This window comes from Anas acuta, chromosome 5 (assembly GCF_963932015.1).
Source record: "Anas acuta chromosome 5, bAnaAcu1.1, whole genome shotgun sequence".
Taxonomy (NCBI): domain Eukaryota; kingdom Metazoa; phylum Chordata; class Aves; order Anseriformes; family Anatidae; genus Anas; species Anas acuta.
Genome location: NC_088983.1, coordinates 47072115 through 47089713, shown reverse-complemented (window position 1 = coordinate 47089713; position 17599 = coordinate 47072115). Strand labels below are relative to the sequence as shown.

The following is a 17599-nucleotide window of genomic DNA, read 5'->3' as shown; positions in this document are numbered from 1 at the left end:
GAAGTTTATATAATGTGGAAGGCACCATCATCTGTTAGTAAAATGGCAAAGAGTAACTTTCATGGGTATATAGTATTTTGATAGCCACTCTATCTGTAAGCTATCAGCATTTTTCTCTTTACAGTATCCAGGTGATTTTGGGGAAGCCTTGTTACTGTTTCCAGCATGAGAACGGGGAAGCCTGAAGGCTGCAGGATGGATAAATCTTTATTATTTCTAATAAAGAGCAACAAAATACCTGCATTTGAGTTGTGTGGTTTTTTGTTTGTTTGTTTGTTTGCTTGTTTTTTCTTGCTGAAGTTTTCCCTTTTCTCAGTTAGGCTTGCATGCCACAGAAGTTTTGGTAGCTGGCAAATTTACTAATAGGACATGAATGTCTTAGAGAACTTAATGAAGAATCATGCCTCTGCCAGGGCAGCAATACCATGCTGAAAGCAGGTATGAGAAGCCAGAGCAGGCTTTCTTGTTTTAGATCAGAAATCCCTGCACATACCCCTACTAACTTCTTTAGGTCTCTGTCTGCTGATGCTGCACTGAGCTGGAGATTTTCCTTGGGTCAAAGAGGGAGAGGAAGCAAGAAGCAACTAGGGCACTTTCCACTCTGTTAACTGACAAGTATTTTTGATTCTCTTAAGATAGCTGATAAATTCTTTTGGTCATTTGCTGAGTACTGTGGTTTTAAAATTTGGATGTTGAGGTTTTAAAATTTAGATGTTGTTCTAATAATAAATGAAAGGCTTATTGTGACTGTACAAAACAGAAACTTTTTTCCTTAAAAATAGTTGGGGAAACTGCACACACAGACCTGGGGAAGGAATGTCCTTGTGGCAACAGCAGGTGCTCGCTGGTTAGAGGTTAGGTTTATGATTGCTTGAAGCCGTACTCTGCCCCTGCTGTCAGTGGGTTGGGGTAGGACAGCTTGATCTTCCTCTTTTTCTACCTGAACAGAGACAGTGCTTTAACCAGTTCATGGACAGTCATAAATGGGGCACAGTTTTATTTAGGGCTATGAAGCTGGTGTGGGGCCTGGACACAAGTCCTGTGAGGAGCAGCTGAGGGAACTGGGGGTGTTTGGGCTGGCGAAGAGGAGGCTCAGGGGAGACCTCATTGCTCTCTGCAACTGCCGGAAAGGAAGAGGTGGGGAGCTGGGGGGCGGCCTCTGCTCACAGGTAACTAGTGATATGACCAGAGAGAATGGCCTCAAGTAGAGCCAGGGGAGGTTCAGGGTGGAAATGAGGAGACATTTCTGCTCAGAAAGAGTGGTCAGGCATTGGAAACGGTTGCCCAGCGAAGTGGTGGAGTCACCGCCCTGGGGGGTGTTTAAGGAAAGGTTGAACATGGTGCTTAGGGACACAGAGATGGAGATAGCAATAAATAAACCATAGAATCGTTAGGTTGGAAAAGATCTCCAAGATCATCTAAACCATGTCTGACACGGTCCCACTGCCCCCAAGCCTCCCCGTGCCCGACCCCAGCAGCGGTGCCACCACATGGCCGCCACCCGGGGGGGCACCGGGCGGAGCGGCGGGGCCCGAGCTCGGCCGCGGGGCTCCGCAGGCCCCGGCACTGCCCCGAACGGAGCCGTCCCCCCCGGTACCGCCGCGGCCCGGCCCGGCCCCGCCCCGGGCGCCGGTAACCAGGAAGCAGGAAGCGGCGGGCGAGGAGCTGGGGCCGGGAGGATGGCCGGCGGGGCCGGCCCGGCGGTGAGGGGAGCCGCGGGGACGGGAGGGCGGCGGGGCCAGGCCGCGGGTGCCCCGGAGCCGGCTCGGCACGGTCCCGGGGCTGGGGCGTCCCGCTGGCTGCTGGCCTCGGGGAGCCGCGTTGGGCGCCACGGGGGGGAGTTCCCTGCTCCCTCGCAACGGGCTCGTGGGTGTGCGCCTCTGTCTGGGGGGCTCCCGGGGCGCTTCTGGTGTTTCAAGGCTTGAGGACGGAGCTGGTGGCAGCTGGTGTAAAGCCTGGGCTGTGGGCGAGCAGCTGTCAGGGTGTGCTGTGGGGAGCTGGTTCTGCAGGGACTTCAGCGCCTTTGTCATTTTTGACTCGGAGAACTTAGCGCTGTCCTCCCGTATCTCAGTGCTGAGAAGAAAGATTAGCCTCTTGTCAGGTGGTTTTATGTTTCAGTTGCTCTAAATCTACTTCCTTATTGGCATTAACGCGACTTCGCAAGTCCAATGTGTGCCTCTACTTGTAAGGAGGGAGGGATGGTATCCCCCTTCTAAATAATATTTATTGATACATATTTTGTTAACCAACAGTGTAAAAACCATTGCCATGGGCCTCATCGACCTCATATGCACAGCTGTCATAGCATCCACAGCGAGAAAGATCTGCCGGTGCTACCAGGATCACATCCGATTGTTGAGGACCCGAGCTCGTTTGATATTGTAAAGGCTACACAGTAAGTGTACCTTCTGTGTCTGCAAGATGCTGAGATAGACAGGTGTTCCTCCCATGTAAGCTATGCTGGGTATTTTAAAAATGAAAATAAATGTTAGGGTTCCATCACCTATCTCTAGTGAAAGAAGATAAATCATTTAAGTATACTATTATAAATATTTTTATCATAAACAATGATAATCTCGTCCAAGTCTGTTTTGTTAGGTAGAAAATTCTACATATCAAGGCTCAGACCAACTGATTTTTGCATGACTTCCATTGAATACAAAGTGGAATTTGTTCACGTAGGAGCCATTGGATGAGGCTTATTGTGATTTACTTTTTTGTGCACGTGACACTCTTTAAATTGGAGGAAATAAGTAAATACTTGTTTTTCTCTTTTAAGGTATGGAATATTGGAACGATGCAAAGAACTGGTGGAAGCAGGATATGATGTTCGACAACCAGACAAAGAAAATGTGACTCTTCTTCACTGGGCAGCGATAAACAACAGACAGGAGCTGGTTAAGTAAGCTCTAGAGACCCTGTGAAAGTAACTCAAGTATTCTGCTAGTGTTAGTAATGATTGCTTTGTTGCTATTGTACTTGAAAACAAAGGGAATGTGCTGCTTAAGTAGAAAAGCATAAAATTCAAATTTTAACCCAATTACATTTGTGAAAATGTCACTGAAATATAGTTACCACGTTTTTTTTGTACGTAAAATTATGTAGTACATGAAATCATTAGATTTTCACAAATTTGTTTTGTTTAAGAAAGATTAAAGTTGACTTCGTAAGTGTCTTGCTAATTGCCATAGTTTTTTTCTTAAACAACTTCTCAAAGTAGCATAATTCACTGCAAAAATATTCTTACTTGTTTGCTTTTCTAGTGAAAATTTCATTAAAAGCTATTTACTACTACAGCTATATTATTTTTAGTATAATATTTATGTCTCTTTTTAATCTTATTTTTTTGCTGTTACACAGATACTATATTTCCAAAGGTGCAGTAGTGGATCAGCTAGGTGGAGATTTGAATTCAACTCCCCTGCACTGGGCCATTAGGTATGCTGCTTGCGACTCCTCATTGTAAATCCGCTAGTGTTAGGAGTAGTGTTTTGTGTAGGACAGAAGTGGTCATCTTAAATCTGTGCTGTGCTTCCTTTATTCACGTGTGCAGAATTTCATAGCACGTCCATAACTATGCTGAAATGTGTTCTCTGATTCTTGGCAGCTTTGCAGGCCACAAAGTTGAGTTATGTGTGTATCTATGGATTTCAGTCAGACTTGCATTTTGAATTTTCTCAAGAGCAATGCTTTTTAGCCTTGGCCTCTTAGGTGCTGCCTTACTAGGCAAAGAAGACTTAATATTGTTCCTTCATGGAAGTTAGCTTTTGATGCCTATTAGGGCGTAGTTTAAGTCTGGAAACATTGTGGTCTTTGACAGACTTTGTCATGTCTAGTTAATTTGCTTTCAGTTGTTTTAGCTTCTGCCCTAAATTAACTTGGTGTGCACCTGTAAGACTCTGTGTTCCCAGTCCTGGACTTAAAGTAGTAGCATGTAGCAGCAGAGCCAAAGTATGATGCCACATTGCTCAGCAGCACATAGATTCCTTTGGCCTTTTCCCCCAGCAGTGCCAGCTTTTCTTCTTGGGCTTCTTATAGCTGCCACTGCAAACATGAAGTACCTCTTTCTGAGCAACAATAACTGTTAGCACTTGTGTGGCGTAAAATCATACTGACTTCTAGGACACAACTTGAATAAAATGATCAAAAGAACAATGCACTTCTCTTCTGGGAAACAGTTCACCTTAAGTACTGCTTCTAGAATAAATAAGTGCAAATGCTCATACTGGAAGAATATTGCTTTTCTCTGGGTTTCATCTTCTCCTGAACAAAGATACTTTTTTATGAAATTGACTGCTAATGGGAAAAACTACTGCAGAATAAACACTGTATGCTAAATTGCCAGTTTGCCATAAATTAACTTACTGAGATAAACATTTAATCTTCTGATATAAACCTTAGTTTTTAAAAAATGTCTCATGAATAAAAATACAAGATTCTGAAATTATTTTTTTCAGGGTATCTAGGCAAGGTTTTCATTAAGATTTACTTTTTTTTTTTTTGTCATTACTATAGTTTCATTTCATCTATCGTTACAGACAAGGACACCTGCCCATGGTCATATTATTGTTGAAATGTGGAGCAGATCCCAGTCTTATTGATGGGGAAGGATTCACTAGCATTCATTTAGCAGTGCTGTTTCAACACATGCCCATTATAGCTTACCTCATATCAAAGGGCCAGGTATGTTGTTGATGTCCCAAGAATTGTTTTCTAGTTAGGAGTAACTGCTTGTGCTTTATAGATATATTGCAGAATTTACTGTTCTGTTTCCTATATGACAAGCAGATATTTGGCAAGTATTTCCCTGGGCTATATGTTCAGAGAAACCTAATTAAAAAAAAATAAAAATTAATGCCTTCTAGTTGTCTTGTCATCCTTGTACAATTCAGAGTTGTTAAAGCTCAGCAACATGTGTGATGCTGTGTAAATAACAACTGGCTTTTAAAACTGATAAAAAAAATATTATCTGAAGTACATCATGAAGCATCTACTGTTTGATTACAGACTTGTACCTAGTAACATCTGCAATTGGCCATCAGTTGAAGCATGCATAATAAATATACAGAATACAGAAATTTCTATTAAAAAGTCACACATAGTCTGATTAATACATTTTGTGTCATACCCACTTCACATCTGCTTAGCTTATACCTGAAGTAGGCAGAATTGATGACTGCTGTAACAATTAGGTAATAAAATTGACAGGAGAGTGCTTTTATGATCAAGAGTGTTTTTTTTTCAAAACCCCATGTGATAAGATTTAAACATTTGATAAGTTTATTTTCTTTCTCGTAGAGCTCTCTTAAATAGAAAACCAACTTCTGGAATGTAGATATAGATGGTATACATCATAAACTTATGAAAGTTTATGTTCTATTAAAAAATCCAAGTGCTTACAAAACATAACTAAATCTACTCAAATGCGATGATGGGTGGAGGCAGGAGAGAAGGAAACCTTCACTGTGAAAGAGAAGGGAAAAGATTCGGTAATACAAGTTAGATCTCTAATTATGTATTGATGTGTAATCATTTTTTGTTCTATTAATAAACCAGTTTTATGTACTTGGTCATTCTGTTATGCACCTCTGTTTACACAAGGAAGATAGTTAATGTTGCTTCCCAAAGTAAACTCTATTTATGGTATTTTTGCTCAAGAGAGGACAAGAAATACAGTTAATTAAAGGAATGATATCCACATGATTCCTTTTAAAGTATCTGTAGTGGACGCTCAGCCTATCCTGAAATGAATGACATGGAAGACCCATGGAAGGAAGAAAATTTATTTAAATGAGTGTTGGCTTCTTGGCTGCTATATTTTGGTTTCTTTCCACTTCTGCAGTGTAGCTAAGTCAGCTGTGTAGCTCAGAATCTGACAATCTAAGTGTTTACTGAAATCAGTGATACTTTCTTGTCATCTTCTTCTTACACTTAGAACATAGACACAACAGACTTCAATGGACAAACACCTTTGATGTTATCAGCACAAAAAGTGATGGGGTAAGTAGTGAACAATTTAAAAAGAACCTGTCACCCACCTCTTTCTGGGCACAATCCTGAGTCTTCTGAAAATGTTTAGTGACATTCCTTTCTCTTTTGCTTGTACAAAATAAGCAGTATTTAAGAGATGAGAAATTATGAAGTTGCTAACTAGGTATAGCAAAGAAAGACAAAAAGCAACCTTGAAGAAGTTTAGGTTTGTGGTTGGTTCAGCTGCAACATACATCATTGTGCTTTCCTAGAAATGAAAGTAAATGAAAGTGTTCACAGTAAGCGCACTTAGTATCTGTGATGGAGATGCAAGCTTATAAAAAATGTAGAAAGATAAAACCTGTGTGTATAGCTCGTGTCTCTTAAAAGTCCAGAGAAAAATCTTGAGTCCGAGTCCCCAGTTCTAAATTTGGATCTATTGTTGATGAGCTTGTTGAGAGACAGAGTATCTTATATCTGCTGTTACTTCACAGATCTGAGCTGTGATTTATTTTTTGCGAGGTGTTCAAGAGTTTTCTCTCCAGTACAGATCATTTTCTGTTCAACTTTATTCCACCTAGACAAGAACCCACAAAGTTTCTACTGAAGTTTAACCCTTCTCTCAACGCTGTTGACAATGTTCAGAAGAACACTGCTCTGCATTGGGCAATAACATCAGGAAATATTAGTGCAGTGGATCTATTGCTGGAAGCTGGTGCTAGCATGGACATAAAAAATGTCAAGGTACAATTTATTGCATTATTTTAGTTTCTTTTGTCCATGTGGCATGAATGCATAAACTGAACATGAAGAAATACATGAGTGCTGTCCCTTTTGGATATTCTCTTGAACGTGGAGGTGGATAAGACAAGCGTCTTTACTTGGGAAGCCAAGAGGAATGAGCACTTTTCTTGTGGTGTGGCACAAAGTGTGAATGCTGAGATTCTTTGCGATACTCATTTAACGAACAGCTAATTCTTTTGATCACTCTGAGCATAATAATTGTGTCATTTGCAGATTTATTTATTTATTTAATTTTATTCAGCTCTTCTATGTTTTAAAACATTGTCATGAATAATGCTTTTTGCCAGATTTTTCAAAAATAAGTGTCTTTGTATTCACTGAGACTTGTAAAGATTTTAAAAGGATGAATATGTCATCCTGAAAATATTGAAGTTTGTCCATCCCTGTTTGTAGGTGCAAGTCAAAATTGCTAGTTATGTAAAAATCTTAGTCCTAATATTTGTAAAAACTGATACCAAGAAGTATAAATGTTGAAATTATACGTGTGTGTATGTATATATATATATATATATATATATATATATATATATATATATATATATCTCCTGTATGGATATTTGTATAGTGTAGTTACTCAGGGTTGGTGTATTAAGCTATGCAGCTTTTCCATCTGCTACTTTTTTGTGTGTGACTCTTAGAAAGTTGCTGTTTGGTTTTAAGAAGTTAACGTAAACAACAAACTTTCCCTTTCAGAAAGCATGTCATACTCTAGCTGACAGTTTAGCATTTCAGGTTAGCAGAGAGAGTGCAAAGGTAATTCAAATGGATGCAGTCTGGTTGAAAGTATCAGTCTTTATAGCTACCAAACTCTGAATTTACTCTACCCTTTGCTTCAAAAAAAAAAGGGGTTGGGAGGAAGCAACTAGTGAGTTATTCTTGTTTTGGGCTAAATTTATTTATTATTTCTATTACAATGAAAATATTTACGTGTGAAGTACATAACCAAATAAACTTTGTCGTTAAAGGGAGAGACACCGCTTGACCTTGCAATTCAGACTCAGAATCGCTTCATAGTCTATATGTTAACAGAAGAAGAAAGAATGAGAAGCAGAAGAAATAGCAGGTTATTGAGAATAATGGAGAAACATGAGGTAATTTCGTGAGTTATAATTGATGGAAATAAAGCTACAGCATTCCATGCTCAGAATACATAAAAATTATTTTCTGAGAGCTCTTGTGGATCTTTGAAAGCTTCCAAAATTGGACACACAAAAACGAAATTCTAAAGAAGTACTTAGTTGTGGTATAGGTGTGGATCTTCTCTTTCCCCTGTTGTTCCCCCCCCTCCTGTCTTCCCCCAGTGTATTGGTTTGTCGCCTTGTCTTACCTACCTTGAGTCTCAGTACTTGTTATTATATTATCTGAATGCTCCTAAAGTAAATCCTGCTTGAATACTTTGTCATATTTTAACGATAGTCATCTTAATAGCTGTTCCTGCTGGTGGCGTCTTCCTTGACATTGGTGTGGGCCATAGGATACGTGATGAACCTAAGTTCTGATTCTTGGCTTTTGAAAGGATGTCTGCTTCTCTTCCTGCTGCTCGGGACGGCTCTGTTTGTGAGGTTTGTGCATTTATCTCTCTGTATTTACTTTTTCTAGATACCATATATATTTATATGTACTTTTCAGAATGATCTTGAAACGGAATGTCTGGTGTGCAAAGTAATAGTTTCTCATTACTGAGAGTTGTGAGGAAAAACAAAGGTGCAGTCTGTTAGCTAATTTAAATGATACTGAAGTTCTGCGCCTGGTAGATGCTAGGATAACCGTTCATGACACTTAGAAATGTGCTTTATTTCAACTTTTCCCTCTGTATTTGTGATCCAGATGAGTTTTAATGAGCCATTCCTTCCCTCCCTGCTCCCCACACCTCACAGTGATACCCTAAGTCGTTGCGCAGGCTTCTTGTTTCCTGCAGTGGTCACCACACCACAACAGTCAGTATTCATTGAAATGGTAATTATTATTAGTCTGTAAATAGAGAAAGTTCTTTTCACCCAGTGCATCAGCAGTTCAGATATATAATATTAGGCTGGAACAGAGCACTCTGTTTATTTTTGCATTTTTAACCCTGTTATGTATCTGGCTAAAGAATGCCTTTGAGTGGCAATTTTTGATTGCTTTAAGAGGGGCTTAAAGTATACTGAGTGAAATTTTTTAAAAATAATAAAACTGATGATAAACGTATACTCCACTAAGTTAAGTTTTTAAACAAATTAAAGACTAATACTGCTTTCTTTTCATATTCTTTTAGGCAGTTTGTGGGCCTCAAGAATCTAAGGTATCTTCCCACAGCATTGTTGCTAAGTTCAGTCTTCTGGATGTCTGTGACCTGGTTTTTCTTGTTTCTGCCTGATATCCTTTTTGCTGGAGAAATTCAATAGAACTTTTCTTACACTTCCTAGTAAATCTAAATCTAGTCATGCAAATAGTAACGAGCAGTCCCAGATAATTCCACATGACTGTTAATGTCTGGTAAGATTGGTTTTCTTACATTGGGCTGGGGTTAAATAACTTCAAGCTTAAATGAAAGTTGTATATGGACTAAAAGCATGTATCTTCTTTTATTTCTAGCAGGTATTTGTGTACAATTCTGAAGTTTTTTTTTTTTTTTTTAAATGTTACCAGAATATCAAAATGTCTTTTGATGTCTTTGTTATAAACATTATTTTCTATGTTAGCATCTCCATGTGACTCTCCATGGTTCCTCATTGCATCTCTCATCCAGTGATGTATTTTGGCTTGTACTAAAGCTGAATAACACTTGCATTATGCATTCCATTTTTTAAAGCACTTCTTATTTATAAAATTACAAGGATTTGATAGTGCTATTCATGCTTTTGCATAGAAAAAGAATAAAAAAAATTAGAAAACTACTTTATTAAATTCCCTCAAGTAGATCTTCCAGTCTCCTTTGTTTATTCAGAGGTTATGCTGCATCCTCAGTCTGGGTAAATACTGGGAAAAAGTAAAGGGGAAAATCAGGATGAAAAATGTCCAATTAGACTAGAAATGCTGGTTTGGATTTGGGATTTTCTGGTATACTTATGAAGAAAGGTTTCCCAGTAGATGTTCAATTACTCCAGAAGTTATTTTTCGGTGTGTGTCTTAGGAGTGACAAAGATAGTTCCAGGATGACGGAAGTCGCATTTGTCTATCTGAATTTATTCAATTGTTTTAACTGGGGAGGAAAAAAAAATAGAGGGCAAGACTCAAAGCTCTCTGAAGAAGAGCATGTTTAACAACTTAGGGGGGTGTGCAGCAGTCAAATCTCACAGCTGCTGGAATCTTAATACCAATCAGGTATGCAAAAAAAAGAAAAAGTATTCAGAGTGGAAAAAATAAACTGAATTCATTTTATATCTGTTATATATTCAAAGGCAAAAGTCTGTACTCTGCTAGTGAGGATGACAGGGGATATTGTAGTGTGTAAGAATATATTCCTTAACCTGAATAATACATACAACCAATACCATCTCTGAAATCGCTGTCGTGGTCAGCTTGGTGGGTTTTCTTTATTATTTCTATAAAACTTGGAGAGCTGATCCTGGGTATATTAAGTCTTCAGAAAAAGAGAAAAAAGAGGTAGGTGACTGTAAAATAAGTGGAAGGACTAGTATGCTACACTGTGTGTTCCCTTCTGGTTGATTTTTTTGTCATCAACTGTATCTTTCTTAAATTTGAAGGCAGTTAGATATTCGTTAAGAATTTTGAGCTCCATCATCAAACAGTGTAGGTTGTAGATAATTCCTCTTACTACTGATTATTTCCATATCTTGATCGTTCTGCCATGATTTCCTTGCCTCCATCTTCTCGTTGAATTGTGAGCTTCAGCCAAGCACACAGATTCATACCACTGATGTTACCAATGATATAAACTCATATAGAACTTCACTTAATAAATAAAACTTCTGTAAGGTTTCCATTCCAGTTGTCTGATGTTAGCAAGAGGTACTCACAGTGCTTTTCTACAATTGTCTATGCTCATAAAACATACCGAAGGCTAGAAATGGTTTAAATTGTCACATGCTCTGAAGATGTGTACAATGATTAAATCTTTAAGTTTCATGTGAGCTATGTGCTAGTTTCTAGTTGTATTTTTCAAAGGCAAAAAGAGATGGCCAACCAGTCCATAGAACATTGATTGTTTGGTCCCTTAGCCTATTGATTATGAACAACATTTTGTTTGTGATCTCTCTTTGTTCTCCATGTGATTGCATTTCTTCACACTGACAGGGAGAATAAACTGCAATTTTAACTTTGTCAATATTGTTGCCACAGGGCTAGCAGTACTAGCTATCTAGTACTGATAAAGGAAGACTAAACATAGCAGCTCTCCTCCTCTCTTTAACGTCTAGCTGACAATGAGATGTTCCTTGTGCCTTAATACCATCTAATTTCTTAAGAGTATTTCATCCAGTTTATTTATTAATTTTGGCAACATAGAGCTACTTTTAAAAATAATTCCACAGGAATAAAGTTGCATTAGTCTTTGCTGCTCTGTTTGTCACGGAACTTATCTTGTCCCTGAGTAGCAAGTGCTTGGTTCTCAAAACACTGAATAACTGCAAAAGGCCTAAAGTAAAAATCGTCATAGATCCTCCATAAAATGCAATCCAAATACAAGCACAAACTTTGTCTTTCAGAACATTGTAGCTCTTGCGGAAGCAGGTTGCTTGGACTTCAGAACATTTTGCACATCTTGTCTTGTAAGTGAAGCCTTGATATTTCTTTTCTTTTTCTAGCCTGTTTTTTACTCAACACTACAATATTGTTTTTTCCCTCGCTTCTTGTAATGCAAGCATGATATGCCTTGTCTTGTCTGTGTTGCTTAGATTCCTTTTCTCCTCATATGGTCACAAAGTTTTGAGATCCTTTGACTGTATTCTTGGTAAAATAGTTTTATTTCTACTGTTTTTTTCTTTTTGGTAAAATTAAGATGCATAATTCTTATCTGTGTTGTGAAGCCCATTATGTAGTAATAGTTATCGTATATGACAGTGCTCTTTGGATGATGCTGCAAACCTTGAGTAAAATAGATGCATTTGTAATGACTGTATTCCTTTCTTTTGTGTTCAACTAGGTAAGGAAGCCTTTGAGATCTGTGCATTGTCTTGCTTGTGATTCCTGTGTAGCCAGATATGATCAGCATTCTCTGTGCATTGGGCAGTGCATAGGTGAGAGTATTTGTTTTATCAAATCTGAAAATTCCATGTGTTATCTCTGCAACATTTTAAAATGTTTATCTCCTTAGAAAGCAAACAGATAAGAGAGTACACAGTTGATATTGAAGGGGTTACTAATGTGAAGGGGTTACTAATAAGTGCCAGGGAAAAATTACTTAAATGATAGAGAGAAAGACAAGTAAAATGATTAAAGGAGCGGAGTAGAGACTGGCTGACTTTATCAGAGCTAATTTTGTTATATAAATTGGGATGGCTTACAAGAGAAAGTTGAGAAAGAGGTCAACCTTGTCAAACTCTCTTGAGTATAGGAAATAAGGTAATAATAGGAAGTGGTCTAGATTCTTCTTATTCCCATTAAGTTAAGGAGAAATTACAAGTAATGCAAAATTTTAAAATGTCATGCCTTTTTTTTTTTTTCCTTGCCTCAAATACAGGCATGGGGAACCATCGTTATTACCTATTGTTCCTGTTGTTCCTAACTATGACCAGTGTCTGGCTGTTCTATGGAAGTCTTCTGTGTATGTATCAATGAGTTTATTTTAATTTAGCTTTCAGGGACCTGTGCATATAGTCATTATTTTTCAACACTTTATTTCTATCTAGTGTAATTATACCTGCAGAAATAACATAAGATGATACCAAATCTCATCAGTGATCATTTTCTCTTTCTAAATGAAAGTAAGTCAGGACATTGGAATGTTTGATCAATTGTCTGTTACGTTCGTGTTGTGTTAAGATATAGCCCTAGTGGGATTGTCCATTTTTCGAAGATACAATATCGGAGACCATTTTTGTTAGAGATAACATAGGCAAGCTGTGCTGAGGAGGGTCAGGATACAGATTCTAGCCTGTATACCCCTTCCTGCAACTGAAAATAAGTCTGTAAATATATTATTACAAAGGCTTTGTTGTTGTTGTTTGGAAGTAGCTATGTTGAACACTTGCTAAAGCTTCATTTTGTTTTTAGTGTTGTTATAATTTTGAAAAGATAATTACATATCTCATTAATAATCCAAAGTGTATCCCTGAGAAATTGGGGGGGGGGGGGGGAGAAACAATTCTGGAGATGCGGAGAGCCCTTATAATGTAATTCCTGAGGATAAGTTCACATAGCAAAAACTGCTTTCTTGTCATTTTCACAATCATGTCTTCTTTTATTGATGATGGTGTTTAAGGTAAATGATAAATTCTTGTCCTAAAATTACAAACAATCATGCAGTAAAATTTCAGAAGACTTGATAATAAGAGGTAATAACTTACTTAAGTATTACTAGTTTACTTCAAAATAAGAACAAAACAAAAATCTAGCTAATGCCTGGAGTGTTCCTTCCTTGTATTATGGACGTATAATAGAAAGATTACGCAGTAAGACTAGCAAGCAGACACACAACACTGTGGGTGTTTTTTAAGTGAGAAAATGGTATTTCTAGAGCATGTGGCTATATAATATTCTGTGTAAATATATTTTTGTTCCGTTTTTAAGTGGCTTATGTTAAAAAGGTAATTAACTGATAATGTGTCTTGTCAGATTGGTCAAACCACTGCTCAACAAGTTACCATCAAGATGGAGCATGGACATATGTGACACAGATAACATATTGCTCTCCATGGGTGTCCTACATCTTCATGCTAGCCTGTTTCCATATTGCATGGACTTCATTGTGGCTAACTATTCAACTTTACCAGGTATTATTTTGCTTTAGTTTATGTTCCGTTCTTAACAAGTTACCAAATGAAAACTTCTAGGTGTCCTGCTCCCATAAAAGCTTTGTACCTGCTTTACTTCTCTAATTTATGCCACATCTAGGAGCTTATCTTAAATCCCAGAACAGTCCATTAAGTTTCGTGGATACTTGTATACTTATCGTTCCCCTGTTAAAAGTAGGATCACAGTCTCAAAATCATTCCTATGACTGAATTTTGGTTTCACTACTCATCAAAAATTCCAAACCTACAAAAAGGCATGTTTAAAGGCAAGAAACTTCATTAACTAACAGAACTGGTGTTACTGCCTCACAACAGCATGAAAACTCAATCTCACAGTTGAAAACTACATGACAGAGCTCAGCAGTGTACAAGGAAAAATACACAATTGTAAATGTGTGCTGCTTGATTGCTATAATGTCCAAGGAACTGAGGGGAAAAATAACATTTTTTTTCTTGTGGGGGGGAAAAAAAATCTAGGTAGGATATTTACAATGATGTATTGTGTTTTGTACACAGTCATTTCTAAGTAGTTCTTTATGATGCTTAGTATGTCATGCAGCAAAGCAATTTTGCTGCCATTTATAAGGGCCTTATAAGATTATGTCATCAGAAAAAAAAAATAAATAGAGAAGGGAATTGGTAAGGAAAAATGTGGGGAAAAAAATGAGCTTTGTGAAATTCATTTAAACAAGAGATGGAATCAAGAAAATGAGTAAGTTATCATTGATTTCTGACTATTTTATCTTTGTCTTTTTTGGAGGATCTTTTCCTAACAATTTCTGTGGTAGAATATAGACAAAACCTGAGGAGATGTACGTGCTTAACTGCTATAGATCTTAAACTTCTACAGACATTTGTATGAAAGTGTAATCATTATGGTCATCCCATTTAAGCTTGATTTCTCAGTGGAAGTACTGATATTACAGCTTTCTGGATTCTGTTTTACTTAAAGTCCTTTACTATGGCAGTAGACATTTGTTAGATATGGCCAACTTCTTCTCCCTCCCCTTTCAATAGTATTTTTTGGCAAGACCAGAATTTGAATTTATGATGTCCATTTATTTTTTTCCTTTCTATAAGATTGCCTTCTTGGGACTGACCTCACATGAGAGAATGAACCTACTGATGCAGAGCAAATCTTCTAAGCATCCTGTTTCACTCAGGAGAACTTCATACAAGTGAGTATTAATGAATAGGGTGTTTCAGGCATGTATCTATATAGCACTGATTTGTTTCACTAGTATGTAAAAAACAAACAAACAAAAAAAAGTAGTCTATGGTCATGGTAGTCATGCCTGTTAGGAGTTACAGAGGTTGTGCCAAAATCAGCTCTAACTAGCAGAAACTACTTAGGGGTGGGGAGCAAATTGTTCTTGAATTTGTTCAAAACATCACTCTTGATGTCTGTTCTGAAGATCCAGAGAGAGTATTAAGTTACTGTCGCCTTTCTGACTTGTCATGCAATATTTGGCTCAATAAAGAAATTAGTGCCAAGATTTCACTGTTATATCAGAACCTTGTAATCCCTTGTGTGTTAGCAGATAAAATCTTACTGATTTTAAGTATTAGAGTTGAACTTAAATGTAATGCATGTTGAAAAAGTTCAACAGGGGAATAATGCTGAACAGAGAACTCTTATGTTGCTTTGCCTAGAGCTGTACTTGTTGATAGCTTTATACCTTAAGAGTACTGCTTAATGGTGAATGCATAAATTTAATGTCTGCAGTCATCTTTCGTTAGGTTTATTAATGGATGTTTCTCTCATTTTCAGTCTCGGATGCTTTCAGAATCTTGCAGACTTCTTTCAGTGTACGTGCTTTGGTATGTTCAAACCCAACATAGTTGACTGGACCAAGCAGTACAAACTTTTTCATCTGGTAAAGGAGAAAAATGTTCATTCTGTATGAAGTTTTGCTCGATCTTTAAAACCGCTGAACTGAACAATAAATAAAACTGGGTATTTTCTAATTTTTACACATTGTTCTGAAAGCTGCTTGTTTTTGTTTCTGTTGTTTTCAATATTAAACCTATTTTGCATAGGCTACAGCAGGTTTGAATATGGAACAATCACTGTGTTCCCACATTTAGTATGAGCTTAAACTGTTTGAAATTTCATGTGATGACACTAAATATATTTCTAAAGTAAAGTTTTTATGGCAAAACTTCAAAACCATGTTGATACACTTCGTGTTCTTTTGCAGATAATAAACAAAAATTACATTTGAAAACTAAGGTGAGAGTTCATGTTTAAAAATTCAATATAACACTCACCCTGTAATTTTATTGGTTATCTTATGTTGATTAAAAAAAAAAAGGAACTAAAAAAAACACATTAGAACTCTGTATTCAGTGGGTTTACGTGTTTAAAAAAAAAAACAACAACTATGCTTTTGAGTATATTTTACAACTAAAATAGATTCAAGGGATGTGTGACCAGTAGAATTTAAGAACAGGTAAGCACAAAGCTATAAGAAAAAGCCTGTTTGCCTTGTGTTTTGCATGTATATATGCCTTGCTAGTTTATGAAAATGAGTAAGTAGATGATTGAAAATACCAGTGTATATAACAGGGAGCTATTCTCAACCACATACATAAATCTATGGTTATTATACAGTCATGTGCCCAGGATGCAAAGGCCAGTCCAGAGTTGCAGGCTGGGCAGTGTGTTGGAATAGAGGTCAAAACAGTTAAAATGAAAACTAGCAGAGGAACAGATCAAGATCAGAAAATGAAACTTAAATACTGTCTGGAACTGACAACGTAAAGTAACAAGACAGAACTCTTGCAGTTATGAAATGAAGGGCTTAATTAATCTCAGTGAAATGCATTAATCTGACATCTTGGGGCATAAAGCACAAGCAAATTGAAGTAAACAAAAAATGTGAAGCAATATGAGTATTTTATTGTATCTTGAAAACATACAGTAACAAAATTGACAACACTGTATTCTAAGAAAACTTGCTATTTCTTCAGAAATGGCTGCCTTTGAGTGAGAGGTACTTTTTAATTGTCTCAAAGTGAGTAACATCTCCTTTGCCATAATACAAATAATGTCAAAATGTTCAAAACACCACTAGGAAACTGGCCTAAGTCAGAACATTCTGACCTTTACAACTCTGTGATCCATAAGGTATCTCAGTCTTAATGGGACAGTTTGCTGAGTCTTTCAAAATTCAGTCTAAACTGTGCTAAATAGTAGTTTAAGAAGCAATAATGTTCCTTGCACAGAAGTTTTTGTCTTTATTTGCTCTAAAGTAAACATAAATCTAATTTTATCAGTAAGTTTTTTTTAGGCTATTCTAAGAATTTCTTAAGATACAAACTTGCAAGCTTTTTCTGCAAGGTGGAGAATATTAAGCAAATGCCCAAGTTTATTAGCAATCTGTGATGTTTTTGTTTTACTTGACAACTATTATCTGCTATCAACAGCAGACTGTCTGTTGCATCCACTACTCATTTACATTCTTTCTTTTTCGCTTGAGTGAGGCCACCAAAACAAATTCCTTTGGGACTAGAATTTTTTGTGTAGCAAACTGAAAAAGAAGGAGGGGGTAAATAATGGGAATGTTTTCATGTGTGCTAACAGCTGTGTATTTGAGGTCTCAGTAGGCAAGTATCTATGTTTTGAGAAACACAGACCACACTTCGAACTAACTAACATAGCTAAGTTCAGTCCTGTGTGTGCTTACTCTCACCAAATGGGCATGGAAGGTAAAACAGATAAATCTGAGTTTTCTGGCGTTTTGCTGATCTGAAATCTAATCCTCTTTTTATGACCAAATCCTGTTACCAGGCCAGTCTGTCTCCTTGCTGTATATGCATGGAAATTCAGACAATAATGAAAGGAAAAAAATAGTTGTGGCACTCTTCATGTGCTTGCTGACTACGTATGCCACACTAGTTTGGAAACTCAATGTGAGACAGTCCCCACC

At 37.4% G+C, this 17599-nt stretch overlaps 1 protein-coding gene across 1 annotated transcript; it reads left to right on the top strand.

Moving 5' to 3' along the window:
* Window positions 1-1551: 1551 nt before the first annotated feature.
* ZDHHC13 (zinc finger DHHC-type palmitoyltransferase 13) lies at window positions 1552-15641 on the top strand. The gene is made up of 17 exons (XM_068684561.1): window positions 1552-1703; window positions 2253-2395; window positions 2780-2902; window positions 3361-3438; window positions 4539-4683; window positions 5936-6000; window positions 6552-6714; window positions 7740-7865; window positions 8203-8336; window positions 9029-9132; window positions 10238-10359; window positions 11421-11483; window positions 11858-11951; window positions 12395-12478; window positions 13489-13646; window positions 14748-14845; window positions 15439-15641. Exons 1-17 carry the CDS (start codon window positions 1680-1682, stop codon window positions 15572-15574), a joined length of 1860 nt encoding a protein of 619 aa, XP_068540662.1. The 5' UTR covers window positions 1552-1679; the 3' UTR covers window positions 15575-15641.
* The last annotated feature ends 1958 nt before the right edge of the window (window positions 15642-17599 follow it).